The sequence below is a fragment of the Oncorhynchus clarkii genome, chromosome 9 (genome assembly GCF_045791955.1).
Source record: "Oncorhynchus clarkii lewisi isolate Uvic-CL-2024 chromosome 9, UVic_Ocla_1.0, whole genome shotgun sequence".
In the NCBI taxonomy this organism is placed as follows: Eukaryota; Metazoa; Chordata; class Actinopteri; order Salmoniformes; family Salmonidae; genus Oncorhynchus; species Oncorhynchus clarkii.
In genome coordinates this window covers 36,904,418-36,923,318 of record NC_092155.1, presented here as the reverse complement: position 1 = coordinate 36,923,318, position 18,901 = coordinate 36,904,418, and the positions used below count along the sequence as shown (strand labels likewise).

At 44.5% G+C, this 18,901-nt stretch overlaps 2 protein-coding genes across 2 annotated transcripts in view; one reads left to right on the top strand and one right to left on the bottom strand.

Annotated features, from left to right (window-relative positions):
- Positions 1 to 18,901, bottom strand: part of LOC139416238 (renin-like) — a 66,436-nt gene that overhangs the window by 34,709 nt on the left and 12,826 nt on the right. The window lies entirely within an intron of this gene.
- Positions 9,113 to 18,901, top strand: part of LOC139416237 (membrane-associated guanylate kinase, WW and PDZ domain-containing protein 1-like) — a 215,691-nt gene continuing 205,902 nt past the window's right edge. Inside the window, exon 1 of the mRNA XM_071164668.1 lies at positions 9,113 to 9,410. Within this exon, the coding sequence (XP_071020769.1) occupies positions 9,113 to 9,410 (298 nt within the window). The remainder of the gene's footprint in view (positions 9,411 to 18,901) is intronic.

The window sequence follows — 18,901 nt, the reverse complement described above, 5'->3', positions numbered from 1 at the left end:
AATACGATCCAGGCCACAGCTCTCATAGCCTGTGGTATTTTGGAATGAGTGACTGTTATCTGCACTTTAAAGAACATACCTACCCGCTATGAAATGACAAGTTGAGGTGTCATCTTCGTGGAATCCCTTGGAAACCAGTAAGAAATTAGGTCATGAGGTCAGAGGGAGCTTTTCCCATGGTGAACAGTGGGTGCATCCCACCTGATCACAGCTACAGTACAGTAAGTAGTACAGTATGCTCATTTCCTGATGAAGGCTCACCGCTCTTCGTACTTTCCGACTTCAACATCCCGATGTCTGCCTTCGATTAATTTCTTTCCAACTCTCTCTTTCCCCTCCTTGCCTCTTTTCACCTCACCCTTTCTCAGTCCCCTCCCACTTACAAGGCAGGCAATACACTTGACCTCATCTTTACTAGAGGCTGCTCACCTAGTAATATCACAACAACCCCCGTCCAGGTCTCTGATCACTACTTTGTTTCTTTTTCTGTCTCCCTTTTGCCATCACAATCCTCGCGCTCTCTCTCCCACTGCTCTCTCCTCTTCTATACTACATAACTAAAAGTGTGTGGACACTTCCACATCAAACATCTCATTCCTTTGCTGCTATAACAGCCTCCACTCTTCTGGGAAGGCTTTCCACTAGATGTTGGAACATTGCTGCGGGGACTTGCTTCCATTCAGCCACAAGAACGTTACTGAGGTCGGGCACTGATGTTGGGAGATTAGGCCTGGCTCGCAGTCGGGGTTCTAATTCATCCCAAAGGTTGAGGTCAAGGCTATGTGCAGGCCAGTCAAGTTCTTCCACACCGATCTCGACAAACCATTTCTGTATGGACCTCGCTTTGTGCACGAGGGCATTGTCATGCTGAAACTGGAAAGGGCCTTCACCAAACTGTTGCCACAAAGTTGGAAGCACAGGATCATCTAGAATGTCATTGTATTCTGTAGCGTTAAGATGTCCCTTTATTGGAACTAAGGGGTCTAGCCCGAACCATGAAAAACAGCCCCAGACCAATATTCCTCCTCCACCAAACTTTACAGGCACTACACATTTGGGCAGGTAGCGTTCTTCTGGCATCCGCCAAACCCAGATTTGTCCGTCGGACTGCCAGATGGTGAAGCATGATTCATCACTCCAGAGAATGCATTTCCACTGTTCCGAGCACCACTCCAGGCAACGCTTGGCATTGTTCATGGTGATCTGAGGCCTGTGTGCAGCTGCTCGGCCATGGAAACTCTTTTCATAAAGCTCCCGAAGAACAGTTCTTGCCTTATGTTGCTTCCAGAGGCAGTTTGGAACTCGGTAGTGGGTGTTGCAACCAAGGACAGACAATTGTTTCTGTGAGCTTGTGTGGACTACCATTTTGCGGCTGAGCCATTGTTGCCCCTACACATTTCCACTTCACAATAACAGCACTTACAGTTGACCGGGGCAGCTCTAGCAGGGCAGAAATTTGACGAACTGACTTGTTGGAAAGGTGGCATCCTATGACGGTGCCACGTTGAAAGTCACTGAGCTCTTCAGTATTGCATGGCTGTGTGCTCGATTTTATACACCTGTCAGCAATGGTTGTGGCTGAAAAAGCCGAATCCACTAATTTGAAGGGGTGCCCGCATACTTCTGTATATATAGTCTATCATCTTTCCCTTCTGCTAAATCCTTCTCCCTCCTGTCTCCTGATTCTTCCTCTTCAACCCTACTCTCCTCCCTTTCCGCGTCCTATGTCTCGCAGTGTCCCCTTTCCTCCCAGCCAGCTCGGCCCTCCCCTCCTGCTCCGTAAACTACATTTCCGGAGGACCTATAATCCTTCCACTCCCTCCTCTCTACCTTCTCTTCCTTTGTATCCGCTGCTGAAGCCATTTCCTATCACTCTACATTTCAAGCTTCTGCCTCTATCCCTAGGAAACTCTTTTCCACCTTCTCCGCCCAACGACATCCGCTTCTCATTCACTGAGACGGGTCACTCAACCGAGACTGCTCTTCTCTGTGTCACGGAGGATTTCCGCACTGCCAAAGCTAAATCTCTATCCTCTGTTCTCATCCTCTTAGATCTATCTGCTGGCTTCGGCACAGTGAACTATCAGATCCTCCTCTCCACCCTCTCAGGGCTGGGCATCTCAGGCTCTGCACACCTAGTGAACCCAGTGACATCATCAGAGTGTGACGTATGTTTGTTGTTGTTGAACGTTGTCGAACGCCGAAACTCAAACCTGTCGAACTCTGAAACCTGAACTAAAGACCTCGGACAGTGTTTTTATATACTTTTATTTTATTTTGAATCCTGCGGCTCTGTTGGGATAAATTGCTGTGAACGCTGCTATCTGTCCCGGGATACTGCCAGATTCTGTATAGGGGGAGAGACACGAAAGCCCAGCTAGCCTAGCTGGCTCAGCTGTCTCAAATGGAGGCCGCTGTTGAACGCTTCCAACGTTGCAGGAGCTGCGATTACTTTGCTTTGTTCCGGGAGAATGTAGACTGCATTTACTTTCAATGTAGCAACTGCTTGCTTGTGGAAGACTACAGAAGCAAAGTAGCTACTCTTAGCAAGCAAGTAGCAAACCTACATAAGCTACTGGGGAACCCACGCCCACCTACTTTTTATTTTTCTTCCACCCCAGTAGCCAGACGCCGCTCTGGTCTGGTGGAAGTTTTGCCACTGTGTCGGCTCTCCACAGCCAACTGGCCGGTGCTATGCAGGGTTCCATCCCCGAAGGAGTCTCCCCCTTCCCTGGAGAATGGAGCTGATCTCAACCCAACCAACCAACCAGCCATGGAGGTACGTCACTCAGCGTGGAAGTCGAAGAAGGTGTCCTCTGGCAATAGGGGTCTCCATGGAGATGTTGAGCCCCAAACTGACACAGACCAGAAACAGCTTTGCCTCCCAGGATCCAGAGGTTCCGGCGCCTTCGTTCGTGGTGGCATCCCAATCAAGATCCGGAGGTACCTGCGTCTTCATCCTCAGCTCTGTCTCCCTCTCCGGTGGCTTCTATCTCAGGTTCAGTTCCTGGGAGCTCCCAGCCTCACCAGACCGTGAGGCTGCCTGAGAGACCGGCCCATTTAACATCACCAGCCATCACCAGTCATCATAGGCAGCTCTATGGTGAGAAACATCTCGGTTCCCAAGGCAAAAACCCTGCGCTACCCAGGAGCAAGAGTACAAGACATAACAAAGCTGCTTCCGACTGTTCTACCACAGATGCCGGGAGTTGACACTGTCGTAGTCCATGTGGGGTCAAATGGCATCAGGAGGCTAGCTCGGAACATTTGACATTTTATTTTAAAGAACTGATTTTAGCATTAAAAGACTCCAAAAAACGGCCAATAACTACAGGTCCAGTACCATCGCTGGGCCGCGGGTGTAAAAGATTCAGCAGACTGCTGGCATTACACATCTGGCTAAAAGACTGTAGCTCTGCTGGAGTCACTTTTATTGATAACTTTGACACCTTCTGGAAACAGAAGATGTCCTACAGGCATGACGGAGTCCATCCAAATCATCTTGTCTTCTGGACTCTGTTCATGCATTTCAAGGCTGCGTTGAATCAATGACTGGTAAATGATCCAAGACCAGCTCAGTTAATCCCTACCATTGTGACAATAAGTCGTCATAATGCTCCATCAAATGTACATGATCTTAGGGGCATTGGCAAACACAATGTAAGTAATTTAATGTACAGTGCCTTGCGAAAGTATTCGGCCCCCTTGAACTTTGTGACCTTTTGCCACATTTCAGGCTTCAAACATAAATATATAAAACTGTATTTTTTTGTGAAGAATCAACAACAAGTGGGGCACAATCATGAAGTGGAACGACATTTATTGGATATTTCAAACTTTTTTAACAAATCAAAAACTGAAAAATTGGGCGTGCAAAATTATTCAGCCCCCTTAAGTTAATACTTTGTAGCGCCACCTTTTGCTGCGATTACAGCTGTAAGTCGCTTGGGGTATGTCTCTATCAGTTTTGCTGTAAAAACTGTTAAATCTCCTTGGATTGATGAGGAATTGGAAAATTGTTGAGAGGGATGAGGCAAAAGGTATGGCAATTAAGTCTGGCAGCCCAACTCATAGGCAAACGTACTGCAAAGTTAAGAAATCATGTGACTTAACTAAATAAAAATAAACTATACTATGAAAAAAAGATAAGTTATATAAAGAATGATAGTAAAAAGCTTCGGGGCACCTTAAATGACATTTTGGGGAAAAAAGCTAACTCGGCTCCTTCATTCTGTAACATCTGCTTCTAACTCACACCCTAAAACACATAGATCCCCTGAACGCAGCTCACTCTCCAGATCCCAATCACCTGAATTCTAAATACCTGTTCGCACACCTGTATGTCATTATCACACACTATTTAGTTCAGTTCTTTGCACCCCATCACTGTGAGGTATTGTTTGTTTTGCGACACACGTCCTTCAGCGCTCTGGTTTTCCCCGTGATTTATTCCTCCCGTGTATGATAGTTCTTGCCTGCCTCACTAACAATGCCTAACGACTACGTTACTAGCCTTTTCCCTGCCTGTACTGTTGCAATTTTGGACCACCTGTGTATGACCTTCTGCCGACCCTGGACCCAGCTACCTCCTGTGGTCCTTTGTAATAAACAACTGCTGCGCCCTGCGCTTGAAACCAGCTCTCTGTCTTCCCTCATGTTCATTACATATTCACTGAATCAGATGGCTCATTCATCACAAAGCCCACTGATATTGCAAATGTTGTCATTGGCTTCTTCATTGGCAAGATAAGAAAACTTAGGGATGACATGCCAGCAACAAATGCTGACACTACACAACAAGTGTATCGGACCAAATTATGAAAGACAAGAATTGTACTTTTGAATTCCGTAAAGTGTGGAAGAGGTGAAAAAATGATTGTTGTCTATCAGCAATGACAAGTCACCGCGGTCTGACAATTTAGATGGAGAATTACTGAGGATAATAGCAGACAATATTGCCACTCCTATTTGCCACATCTTCAATTTAAGCCTACTAGAGAGCATGTGCCCTCAGGCACTCCCTCAGGAGTCTTTACTGACTCAAATAGCTGACCAATCAGACTGTTACCAACCCTTAGTACACTTCTGGAAAAAATGGTGTTTGACCAGATACAATGCTATTTTACAGTAAACAAATTGACAACAGAATTTCAGCATGCTTATAGGGAAGGACACTCAACAAGCACAGCACTCACACAAATGACTGACTATTGGCTGAGAGAAATTGATGATAAAATGATTGTGGGGGCTGTCTTGTTAGACTTCAGTGCAGCTTTTGACATTATTTATCATAGTATGCTGCTGGAAAAACGTATATGTTATGACTTTACACCCCGTGCTATAATGTGGATAAAGGGTTACTTGTCTAACAGAACACAGAGGGTGTTCTTTAATGGAATCCTATCAAATATAATCCAGTTACAATCAGGAATTCCCCAGGGTAGCTATTTAGGCCCCTTGCTTTTTACATTTTTTACTAACAACATGCCACTGACGTTAAGTAAAGCAAGAGTTTCTATGTATGCGGATGACTCAACACTATACATGTCAGCTACTACAGCAACTGAAATGACTGCAACACTCAACAAAGAGCTGCAGTTAGTTCCAGAGTAGGTGGCAAGGAATAAGTTAGCCCTAAATATTTCAAAAACTAAAAGCATTGTATTTGGAACAAAACACTCACTAAACCCTAAACATCAACTAAATCTTGTAGTAAATAATGTGGAAATTGAGCAAGTTGAGATGACTAAACTGCTTGGAGTAACACTAGATTGTAAACTGTCATGGTCAAAACATATTGATGCAGTAGTAGCTAAGATGGCTATAATAAAGTGATGCTCTGCCTTCTTAACAACACTATCAACAAGGCAGGCCCTACAGGCCCTAGTTTTGTCGCACCTTGACTACTGTTCAGTTGTGTGGTTAGGTGCCACAACAAAGGACTTATGAAAATTGCAATTGGCTCAGGACAGGGCAGCACGGCTGGACCTTGGATGTAAACAGAGAGCTAATATTAATAATATGCATGTTAATCTCTCCTGGCTCAAAGTGGAGGAGAGATTGACTTCATCAGTACTTTTATTTATGAGAGGTATTATCATGTTGAATGCACCGAGCGGTCTGTCTAAACTACTAGCACACAACTCGGACACTCATGCATACCCCACAAGACATGCCACAAGAGGTCTCTTCACAGTCCCCAAGTCCAGAACAGACTATGGAAGGCACACAGTACTACATAGAGCCATGACTACATGGAACTCTATTCCACATCAGGTAACTGACGCAAGCAGTAAAATTAGATTTAAAAAACAGATTCAAAAACACCTTATGGAACAGCGGGGACTGTGAAGCAACACAAACATTGGCACACACACACACACACACACACACACGATAACACACACACTATACATACACATTGATTTAGTACTGTAGATATGTGGTAGTGGTGGAGTAAGGGCCTGAGGGCACACAGTGTGTTGTGAAATCTGTGAATGTTTTAAAATGGTATAAACTGCCTTAATTTTGCTGGACCCCAGGAAGTGTAGCAGCCAATGGGGATCCATAATAAATCAATACAAATACACTCTTGTACTGCATCCTACCTGGCAGCCTGGTCTTACCAGGTGACATGGAGAGGATCTGTGTCAGCACCACTTCTACCTCCTTACCTCCTTCTACCATCCTTATTTTGAACCTGTGAGGAGTTCAAAGTAGACCAAACTGATGTAAAAATAGACAAGTTTATAACTCTGGAGGGTTTATGAAGAGACACAGCAGGAGTAGCCTAGGCCCGCTTTAAAATTACATGAGCTTGCAAGCATTTATTTGAAAAATTCCTACATTTTAGTTTCACGGTGCATTAGACTTATGTATAGAAGGAGGTTCTGTGCTGTAATGGCCGTGTGTCTTCAGTACCGTGACATTATTTATGAATAAAGAGTAAATGTCCTAAGGGGGATAGAAGGTCCAATGCATATGTTTTTCTCTCAATATCATATAGCGTCTGGGTAACAATTGCAGATGCACTCCAGGATCTTAAGCACAATAAATTCGTATCATATTGCACGAACTGGATTCATAACATATGACACGAATTGCAATAATCCTATGACATCATACAAATTGCAAAATTCTTAAAATGAACATATCACACAAAACGGATAACGTAATATACAAATAGATGACATTGTAAACAAAAAAAAGATACATTTTTAGGCTTGTGAGCACCACATTCAAAACTAGTCGTTGAAATTATACAAATGTTCGAGAGTGCATCTTTAAGTACTTTACTGTGATTGTTTCAATTAAAATGGTCAAAAATGAACAAGAATAACTTCTTAGCAAAGAGCAATTTCTCAAGGAAGACTTTTGCAATGACTGTATGTGTAATGGATCTCGTCCTCCTCTTTTGAGGAGTAGTAGCGAGAAGGATCGGAGGACCAATGCGCAGCGTGGTAAGTGTCCATAATGTTTAATCAAAATGAACACTGAAATACAAAACAACAATTGTGAATAAACGACACAAACGAAACAGTCCCGTATGGCACAAACACTGATACGGAAAATAAACACCCACAACTCAAAAGTGAAACCAAGCTACCTAAGTATGATTCTCAATCAGGGACAACGATTGACAGCTGCCTCTGATTGAGAAACATACTAGGCCGAACACAGAAATCCCAAATTATAGAAAAACGAACATAGACAAACCACCCAACTCACGCCCTGACCATACTAAAACAAATATATAATAACAGATTGGCACAATGGTTTGGAACTCTTTCTTATTGGTCTATTAACTAATTTACCGTGATGTCACCAGGCTGGCCAAATCTTTATCCCACCAAAACAAGCTGAAATTTAAACTCTTACATTAAAAGGGCATTATCATAATTTCCAAAGTACTATTCCAACCTCAATAGTGTGGTTATAGACGGATTATAGCAAACGTTAGGAACAGACTCAATTATCCGGGGCATGGACTCTACAATGTCGAAAGCGTTCCCATGTTAACTCCAAGGCTTTCCACATTTGTTTCATGTTGGCTGGATGTACTTTGGGTGGTGGACCATTCTTGATATACACAGGAAACTGTTGAGTGTGAAAACCCCAGAAGCGTTGCAGTTCTTGACACAAACCGCTGGACCTGGCACCTACTTCCATACCTTTTTCAAAGACACATCTTGCCCATTCACCCTCTGAATGAAACACATACACCATCCAAGTCTCAATTGTCTCAAAGTCTCCCCCTTCATCAACACTGATTGAAGTGGATTTAACAAGTGACAACAATAAGAGATCATAGCTTTCACCTGGAATCACTATGTCTAGTCTATGTCAGGTGTTCTTAATGTTTTGTATATTCAGCGTATATATAAAACATAAAACATGTTTTTGACTGCACTGGTCCTTTAAACCCACTGTGGATGGCTGTAATCCTGTTTACAAGGCAGACATGCGTTTGGATAAATAGAGAGTGGAGCATTAGGACCCTGTAATAATAGGTGTAGTGAGGAGGATTTCCCTTATCCAGTGCGCTCCCGTGGGAGACGGGCAGGACGCATGCGTTCCCTTTACTATCACCAGAGCACGATCGCAGGAACAATATAGGATGAACAATCATGTTACCTGCTTAAAGGCGCAGCGGGCTGTGTGAACAGCTTTTTCGGCTCACAGGACAGGTAAAAGTAAATATTTATGAGAGTGTATTCTTGAATTAATAAATGGGATTAAGGGTCAAAATAGCCTACTGTGGCAGGAGATTAAACAAATGCGGGGTCTTGACATTAGTGAAAGTAAAGCAGGCAATCGGAGTTTGGATTAGATCGAGTCCTGGGATCAGGTAGCGTGCATGTTAGGCTATTAAAGAATATGAGAAGCCAACAACAACAACATCTGAGTATTTGATCCTGATGCATGGTGGGTAGACCGGACAGCTGCGCCAGAGGAACATTATGGCTTGGTTTAAAATAAGAGTGAAAATGATCCAATCTGAAATCAAATTCAAACAACCGAAAGTTTTCTGGGTTTCGAAAGCGACTGTGAGTTATGTGTCACCTGTTTTTCGAGTCCTCCTGTGGTACTAACGGGTTTGGTCCTTATCATCATGTCAAAAGTAATCCAGAAGAAAAACCACTGGATCACCAAAGTTACCGAGTGCGCGATGATTCGGGACGCTCGCGGGGATTTGAATGTAGAGCTGCGCGGTGGCGCGGAGAACGGAGAGTTTCCCTACATCGGGGAAGTCAGAGAGGATGTATTGGTTTATAAAAACGGACAAATGTCCGAGGGGGAGTTACTGCTGGAAGTTGAGGGTCTCTCGGTGTCTGGATTACCGCTCTATGACATCTGGACTCTAATGAGGAGTTGCAAGGGTCCCCTCAGGTTGAAAACTGTCCGACAAGGTAGGTGTTCCAATCTGTTCGAAAGTATGTGCACACAACTTTTGTTGATCAATTATTACATGAAAGACTGGGAAATGTTGGGATGGTGACTTTGCCCTGAACAATCCTCCCTTTCTCTCTTTCTCTTAAACACACACACACACACACACACACACACACACACACACACACACACACACACACACACACACACACACACAGTTTAGTCAAAGGAGAGACAGAGCCCAGAAGATAATGGTTTTGTTACTAACAAGTGACATGAGTGATTGTTATAACCATGGAACAACAGAAACAGTACAGTCAGCCATGTAAAAAGTAGGCCAGTGGAATGTGACACTTTGGTAATCTTGTTTTCAGCAGCACAGGATCACTGCTTGACATAAAACCGCTGTGACAGTCATCCAGATTTTGTTTGTCAGTTGCTGGCCTGGCAAATAGTGCTAAAATCACCTAGGGTCAGAGATTAGACCACTCAAACCGGGTGGATAAACTACAGTCACTACACACAACCACCCAGCACTACACATAGTGCTGGGGAGCACTATGTGGCGCCAATGCCAAAAGTCTAGATTCTCAGTCAGTGGAAGTACACTTATACAGTTTATGTTTTACCACACTACAAGACTACCAGCATCATTCTGTCTGTCTGTCATCACTTTGGTCATGCTGGTTTACACACAGACACTGTTATTGTGTGTGCCTAGGGCTGGGCTTTATAATGTATTTTACAATTACTTATTTAACTAGGCAAGCCAGTTAAGAACAAATTCTTATTTTCAATGACGGCCTAGGAACAGTGGGTTAACTGCCTGTTCAGGGGCAGAGTGACAGATTGTCAGCTCTGGGATTTGAACTTGCAACCTTCCGATTACTGGTTCAACGCTCTAACCACTAGGCTACCCTGCCACCCCCTAATATATATATGCCGTTATTGATGCACGGTTTTTAGTCTAAATTCTATAATGGTATTTCAATGTTTGGTTTGTTAAATGTGATACGTAACTAAGGCGTGTGAATGTCCGTTTTTTTATAGTTTACTCATTTAGCTACTTGCAATTTGTCTTTCTCCCTACCACTTCCCACAGCCATGTCTGAAGACATTGTGAGATGATGTGGAAACCGGCCACTAGGGGCAACAGTGAACGCTGTTACCTTCTAGTTGGTTGTGGTTTTACTGGAGCGTTGTGGACAGGGATGGACGTATGCATCTGCCTCCGGTGCCAAAGGTTGCATTTTTGAATCCAGTGATAGAAAGTTGTTTTTGAGATTTTTGTTTTAAGCCGATCTCTATTTTGGAGATAATGCCTAAACTTAACCCTAATCAAAAGAGAACCATCGCACTCTCACAGAAGCTTTGCTGTTGAGTTAAACCTGCGAATTCAGACAAACAAAATGGGTTCGCACTCAAAAATATGTCACTTACAGCTTAGTTCATTATTCATTGTTTTAAATGTTTTACTGCATCAGGATAGCGTACACAGACGTTTCGGCTTTACATCCTTCAGTGGGTAGGTACAATTTTCTTTAATTAAAAAAAACATTTATAAAGAACTACAGATGAGCTGCAGGTGCTTCTAATCAGGGTTCCCACTCATCTGCCAATCAGCGATGTGGCTTTTCTGGCCTACCTTAATACAAGTTAGTCACAAAGCAATGCAGAATTATAGGGTATGGGAGCGGGCATAAATATTTGGGGCCAAGTGATGATGATATGCAAAATCTGATATGGACAGTGTTCTTGTATAGCAGTCTAAATATGGCTTATAGGAAGGAGGTGAAATCAAATTCTTTGTTTAAACGGTGTGGTGATACAGAATTTAATTTATATATACATAGACTGTGGAAAGAAGCCTCAAATGCACAGCAAAGTTGATAATGTAAGATTTCAAAACTTTTAATAACATGACTAGAGAGAGACTCACTGAATAGAGAAAAGAGCTGCTGTTTTTATGAGTAAGTTTATGTTTAAGTTGTTATTCAGCACTTTCATAAGCCATAAAATGCATGTTCTTGTCACGTTCTGACCTTAGTTCTTTTGTTATGTCTTTGTTTTAGCATGGTCAGGGCGTGAGTTGGGTGGGTAGTCTATGTTTGTTTTTCTATGTTGTGGTTTTGTGTTTGGCCTGGTATGGTTCTCAATCAGAGGCAGGTGTCATTCGTTGTCGCTGATTGAGAATCATACTTAGGTAGCCTTTTCCCACCTGTGTGGTGTGGGTGATTGTTTTCTGTTTTGTGTCTTCACCAGACAGGACTGTTTCGTTTTGTGTCATTCTCTTTGTTATTTTTGTTGTAGTGTTCTGAGTTTAATAAATATAATTTATGAACATGTACCACGCTGCGCATTGGTCCTCCGATCCTTCATACTCCTCAGACGAGGACAACGAATGTTACAGTTCTCCCTACTTCCACTCACGCTACAACCAGAACTGCAGCTGCAATGAATGAGTATAGCCAAGTGTTTCTATAAACTTGCATTGTTATTATTATCATCTTGTGTCTTTTTTAATATCAAGGAATATTTCACTTTCTCTGGTCATAGGGGTAACAACATTATTTGGTGCATGAGGCAGAAGAAATGCAGTGCGACTGCAGTTTCACCATCAGCTGGAAGACTGTGTCCCCTTTTCTCAGAGGAGGAAGGGAGAGGAGGGACAATAAGTCGGGTGGAATAACATTTCAAAACGGTCTGAGAAGCACAACATCGTCAGGGAGTTTCAAGCATAGCATAGTGGTAATTTATTGAGCCTATAGCTTACTGCACAAACCTCATTGCTACAGAGGATTATGTTTTTTAAGTCATGTTTAAAAAATCTGAGTGGTAGATCTCGGCTTGCATTTTGACTTAGAAAGTGATCTTGACTCAGAAAAGGTTGTTGACCACTGGTCTAAATTCGAGTAATAGTCTAAGCATATGTTAACTGGAGATTTAGCTTGCTACATGCCATGTAAAATCATATGTGGTCCGCTGGGAAACACTAACCAAAATGTTGGTTCCTACCTGGCTTTTGAGTGGTCTACTGCACTGCATTTCAGTGCTAGAGGTGTCACTACAGACACCCTGGTTTGAATCGAGGCTCTATCACAACCGGCTGTGTTTGGGAGTCCCACAAGGCGGCACACAATTGGCCCAGCTTTGTCTGGGTTTGGCCTGTGTAGGTTTAATATTACAAAAAGTGTTTTAATATCACCAATTATATGTAGGCTTATATGGAGGCTATTGAGCTTGTGTGATGCTTTAAGCACACAGTGGAAGCCAGAGATCGAAATTGCCTCACCAGAAGAAAGAAAGCTGTTCCCAAACCTCCAGCTCAAACTGCTGCCGGCCTTCGCAGATACTGCCGTTACTCTCCCGAAGTTGCCGGTGTCATGACTTTCCCTCCTGGATGGAGATCAAAGCTGCCGGCTAACCGAAGGTTTCAAGATCCCCCTCTCCTGGGGGAGTTGGCAAGTTATATGACGGTCGTAAATATCTTGCAAGAACTTTCTCTCCCTGGCCATGCAGTATTGAGGGGAAATAACCCTTTTGTTACAAGAACATTTTTCAACTTCCAAAAGTGGATAATGAAACAATATTTCTAACACAAAGAATGTGAGAAATGGTCTGGAGGGACTTAAAGAACAATCATGTCAGATCATTTATTGTTTGGTGATATCAATAAAGAGGTTATAACGGAAACATTGTAACTTTAAGAGCTTTCACAATGTATATGTCAGAGTTACATTTACATTTTGTAAAACCTATATGATTAAATATGAATCTATTTTTGAGATGATGAAATGTGATTTTAGCCTTCTAAATGAGATATAGACTTTCATATAGACTTTTTCCAAGTCAGTAACCACACCCACGTGAGCACAGATATTGTGGAAACGTGATGGAACCGCCCTCCAAGGTGAGAGCATAAAAGGACTGCTAATGAAATTTGCATTAGACCAAACCATGCCGGGCCGCTGCCGGTGTGTAGAGTGGTTCATAATCAACCATTGAGACCAGTACATTGCCGGGTTGCTACTACTAAAAAAAAAAAAAAAAAAAAAAAAAAAAAAAAAAATTACATTGCCGGGTTGCTACTGGTGTGACAAATGGTCTAAAACTACAAGACCCTCTGAAACTCGACGAGTGAAGAAGACTAGACTAAGATATGCACCGCATGCATCTCTGCATTTAAATTAGTCTAGAACTTTGACCAAAGACACGAGGAAGATCTTATCGAACGATCATTGAAACTTCTGATGTTTACATCTAAAGAACACTCCTAGAACAAGGCAAGCCTACTACTACAACTGAGGACATTGTGACCTCTGGTGGACAACCAGAGACTTACACAACCAGAGACTACTCTCCACAGACAGAATGGGCGATTTCAACAGAGAGATGACGAAGATATACAAGCGTAAATATATATATATATTGCAATTATTTTCGAATGAGTGGTCGTTCATGTGCAAAGTATTCATATTCCCATGAGCATAGCTTCCACATGTACAGTTGAAGTCGGAAGTTTACATACATAGTCATTAAAACTCGTTTTTCAAGCACTCCACAAATTTCTTGTTAACAAACTATAGTTTTGTCAAATCGGTTAGGACATCTACTTTGTGCATGTCACAAGTAATTTTTCCAACAATTGTTTACAGACAGATTATTTCACTTATAATTCACTGTATCACAATTCCAGTGGGTCAGAAGTGTACATACACTAAGTTGACTGTGCCTTTAAAAAGCTTTGAAAATTCCATAAATGCATGTCATGGCTTTAGAAGCTTCTGATGGGCTAATTGACATAATTTGAGTCAATTGGAGGTGTACCTGTGGATGTATTTCAAGGCCTACCAAACTCAGTGCCTCTTTGCTTGACATCATGGGAAAATCAAAATAAATCAGCCAAGACCTCAGAAATATAATTGTAGACCTCCACATGTCTGTTTCATCCTTGGGAGCAATTTCCAAATTCCTGAAGGTACCACGTTCATCTGTAAAAGCAACAGTAAGCAAGTATAAACACCATGGGACCACGCAGCCGTCATACCGGTCAGGAAGGAGATGCGTTCTGTCTCCTAGAGATGAACATGCTTTGGTGTGAAAAGTGCAAATCAATCCCAGAACAACAGCAATGGACCTTGTGAAGATGCTGGAGGAAACAGGTACAAAAATATCCATATACACAATAAAATTAATCCTATATCGACATAACCTGAAAGGTCCTTCACCAAGTAAGAAGCCACTGCTCCAAATCAGCCATAAAAAAGCCTGACTACGGTTTGCAACTGCACATGGGGACAAAGATCATACTTTTTGGAGAAATGTCCTCTGGTCTGATGAAACAAAAATAGAACTGTTTAGCCATAATGACCATCCTTATGTTTGGAGGAAAAAGAGGGAGGCTTGCAAGCCGAAGAACACCATCCCAACCGTGAAGAACGGGGGTGGCAGCATACACTTCCGGCGCCGACAGAGATGGCCGCCTCGCTTCGCGTTCCTAGGAAACTATGGAGTATTTTGTTTTTTTATGTGTTATTTCTTATATTGTTACCCCAGGAAATCTTAGGTTTTATTGCATACAGTCGGCAGGAACTATTGTATATAAGAGCTGTGTCAACTCACCAACATTACGACCAGGAATACGATTTTCCCGAAGCGGATCCTCTGTTTGGCCCACCACCCAGGACAATGGATCGGATCCCAGCCAAAACAATGCCGCCTCAGAAGGGGCAGACGGAGCAGTCTTCTGGTCAGGCTCCGAAGACGGGCACATTGCGCACTGCTACTCGCATACGGGCGAAACGACGAAATCCGAGCAAAGGGTTGCCTTCAAGAGAGACATCAGAGACTGTAACATTCTTTGTTTCACGGAAACATGGCTCACTCGAGACACGCTTTTGGAGTCGGTACAGCCACCTTTCTTCACTCAGAAGAAGGGCGGGGGTGTATGCCTTATGATTAACGAGACGTGTTGTGATCATAACAACATACAGGAACTCAAGTCCTTTTGTTCACCTGACTTAGAATTCCTCACAATCAAATGCCAACCGCATTATCTACCAAGATAATTATCTTCGGTCATAATCACAGTCGTGTATATTCCCCCCCAAGCAGACACATCGACGGCCCTGAATGAACTTCATTTGACTCTATGTAAACTGGAAACCACATATCCTGAGGCTGCATTTATTGTAGCTGTGGATTTTAACAGGGCTAATCTGAAAACAAGGCTCCCTAAATGTTATCATTATATCAATTGCGCGACCCAGGCTGGCAAAACCCTGGATATCATTGTTATTCTAACTTCCGTGATGCATATAAGGCCCTCCCCCGCACTCCTTTTGGAAAAGCTGACCACGACTCCATTTTGTTACTCCCAGCCTATAGACAGAAACTTAAACAGGACGCCCCCGTGTTCAGGTCTGTTCAACGCTGGTCGGACCAATTGGATTTAACGGTTCAAGATTGCTTCGATGACGTGGACTGGGATATGTCCCGCATAGCATCGAACAACAACATTGATGAATACGCTGATTCGGTGAGCGAGTTTATTCGTAAGTGCATCGGTGATGTTGTACCCATAGCATCTATTAAAACATTCCCCAACCAGAAGCCATGGTTGATGGCAGCATTAGCGCAAAACTGAAAGCGCAAACCACTGCTTTTATTCAGGGCAAGGTGACCGGAAACATGACCAAATACAAACAGTGTAGCTATTCCCTCCGCAAGGCAATCAAACAAGCTAAGCGTCAGTATAGAGACAAAGTAGAGTCACAATTCAACGGCTCAGACACGAGAGGTATGTGGCAGGGTCTACAGTCAATCATGGATTACAAAAAGAAAACCAGCCCCGTCGCGGACCACAATGTCTTGCTCCCAGACAAACTAAACAACTTCTTTGCTCGCTTTGAGGACAATACAGCGCCACTGACACGGCCCGCTACCAAAACCTGCGGGCTCTCCTTCACTGCAGCCAACGTGAGTAAAACATTGAAACGTGTTAACCCTTGCAAGGCTGCAGGCCCAGACAGCATCCCCAGCCGCGTCCTCAGAGCATGCGCAGACCAGCTGGCTGGTGTGTTTATGGACATATTCAATCAAGCCTTATCTCAGTCTGCTGTTCCTACATGCTTCAAGAGGGTCACCATTGTTCCTGTTCCCAAGAAAGCTAAGGTAATTGAGCTAAATGACTACCACCCCGTAGCACTACCTTCCGTCATCATGAAGTGCTTTGAGAGACTAGTCAAGGACCATATCACCTCCACCCTACCTGACACCCTAGACCCACTCCAATTTGCTTACCGCCCCAATAGGTCCACAGATGATGCAATCGATCACACTGCACGCTGCCCTAACCCATCTGGACAAGAGGAATACCTATGTAAGAATGCTGTTCAAAGAGGAGCTGGAGGCAGCCAAAGCGGAGTGGCGACACTACGAGGAGTTGGCTCGAGGAAAAGTGCACGAAAGGCAGCCCCAGAATTTTTTTGGGGTGGAGCACACGGGTAGATTGGAGAAGTCAGGTAGGAGACCTGAGCCAACTCCCCGTGCTTACCGGGTGGAGCATCGTACTGGTCAGGCACCGTGTTATGCGGTGGAGCGCAAGGTGTCTCCAGTGCACGTTCACAGCCCAGTACGTTACACAGCCCAGCTCCTCGAATCCGCAGGGCTAGAGTGGGCATCGAGCCAGGAGGGATGAAGCCGGCTCAGCACATCTGGTCTCCAGTGCGTCTCCTCGGCCCGGGCTATATGGCACCAGCCATATAGCGGTGTCCCCGGTTCGACCAGCACAGCATAGTGTGGACTGTTTGAACTCTCCGCACTTGCCGGGCTACAGGCGGTATCAAGCCAGGACGGGTTGTGCAGGCTCGTTGCTCGAGACCTCCAGTGCGCCTCCACTCCATGAAGAGGCCGCCTGTATGTTTCCCCAGCCTGGTGAGTCCTGTGCCTGCTCCTAGAACCAAGCCTCCCTCCTGTCCGGAGCTGCCAGATCCGCCCTCCTCTCCGGAGCTGCCAGAGCCGCCCTCCTCTCCGAAGCTGCCAGAGCCGCCCGCCAGTCCGGAGCTGCCAGAGCTGCCCGTCAGTCCGGAGCTGCCAGAGCCGCCCGTCACTCCGGCGGCGCCAGAGCCTCCCGTCACTCCGGCGGCGCCAGAGCCGCCCGTCACTCCGGCGGGGCAAGAGCCGCTTGTCACTCCGGCGCCGCCAGAGTCTCCAGCCTATACGGTGCCGCCAGAGTCTCCCGCCTGTCCGGCGCTGCCAGAGCCGCCCGTCAGTCCGGAGCTGCCAGAGCCGCCCTTCACTCCGGCGGCGCCAGAGCCGCCCGTCACTCCGGCGGGGCAAGAGCCGCTCGTCACTCCGGCGCCGCCAGAGTCTCCAGCCTGTCCGGCGCCGCCAGAGTCTCCCGCCTGTTCGGCGCCGCCAGAGTCTCCCTCCTGTCCGGCGCCACCAGTGTCTCCCTCCTATTCAGGGCCCGCGGTGAGGCCACTCCAGAGGCGCCACCTAAGTGGGCCAAGACTAAGGTGGAGTGGGGTCTACGTCCCGCACCAGAGCCGCCACCGTGGTGAAATGCCCACCCAGACCCTCCCCTATAGGTTCAGGTTTTGCCGCCGGAGTCCGCACCTTTGGGGGGGGGTAGGAACTGTCATGTCCTGACCTTAGTTCCTTTTCTATGTCTCTATTTTGGTTTGGTCAGGGTGTGAGTTGGGGTGGGCATTCTATGTTTTGTACTTCTATGTGTTTGGCCTGGTATGGTTCCCAATCAGAGGCAGCTGTCAATCGTTGTCTCTGATTGAGAACCATACTTAGGTAGCCTGTTCCCACCCGTGTTTGTGGGTAGTTATTTTCTGTCTTTGTGTCTCTGTCTCTGTCTTTGTGTACCAGACAGAACTGTTTCGGTCTCGTTCATTCTCTTTTGTTGTTTTTTGTCATTCAGTGTTCAGTTCATTTCATTAAATTTATGATGAACACTTACGATGCTGCGTTTTGGTCTGATCTTGACTACTCTTCCTCAGACGAAGAGGAGAATCGTTACACCTTTTCCATTTGGAGTGTCTCAACCATTTCTACTCATCTGCATGCCAGTTATGATTTTCATATGCACATTTTCGTGGAACTATTTCATGATTTGTATGATAAAGTCTTCATATCGTATCAACTGTTGGTCCAGGCCAAAGCTTGCACTAACAAACTTGCAACATTGAGTTTCCTGACCAAGTGAGCTCCGGACAGACATGGACACAGCTGTAGAGTATTTGCTTAAGGGATAAGAAATAATCAGGTAGACCTATTTTATGAAGATTCCACCTCATCAGAGCATGACATTTTTTTCCTCTTTCACTCAGAGTAGTTATTGAATGGGAGAGAGCTTGAAAGATTTTTCAAATAGGCTACATTGAGGAACTATTGTCATTGTCAATGAATGTAACAATATACTTTGTTTACTTGTTGTTTGAGGTGAAGAAAAAATTACTTTGAGAAGCTCCGCAGCTCATTAGTGGTGGTGAGATGA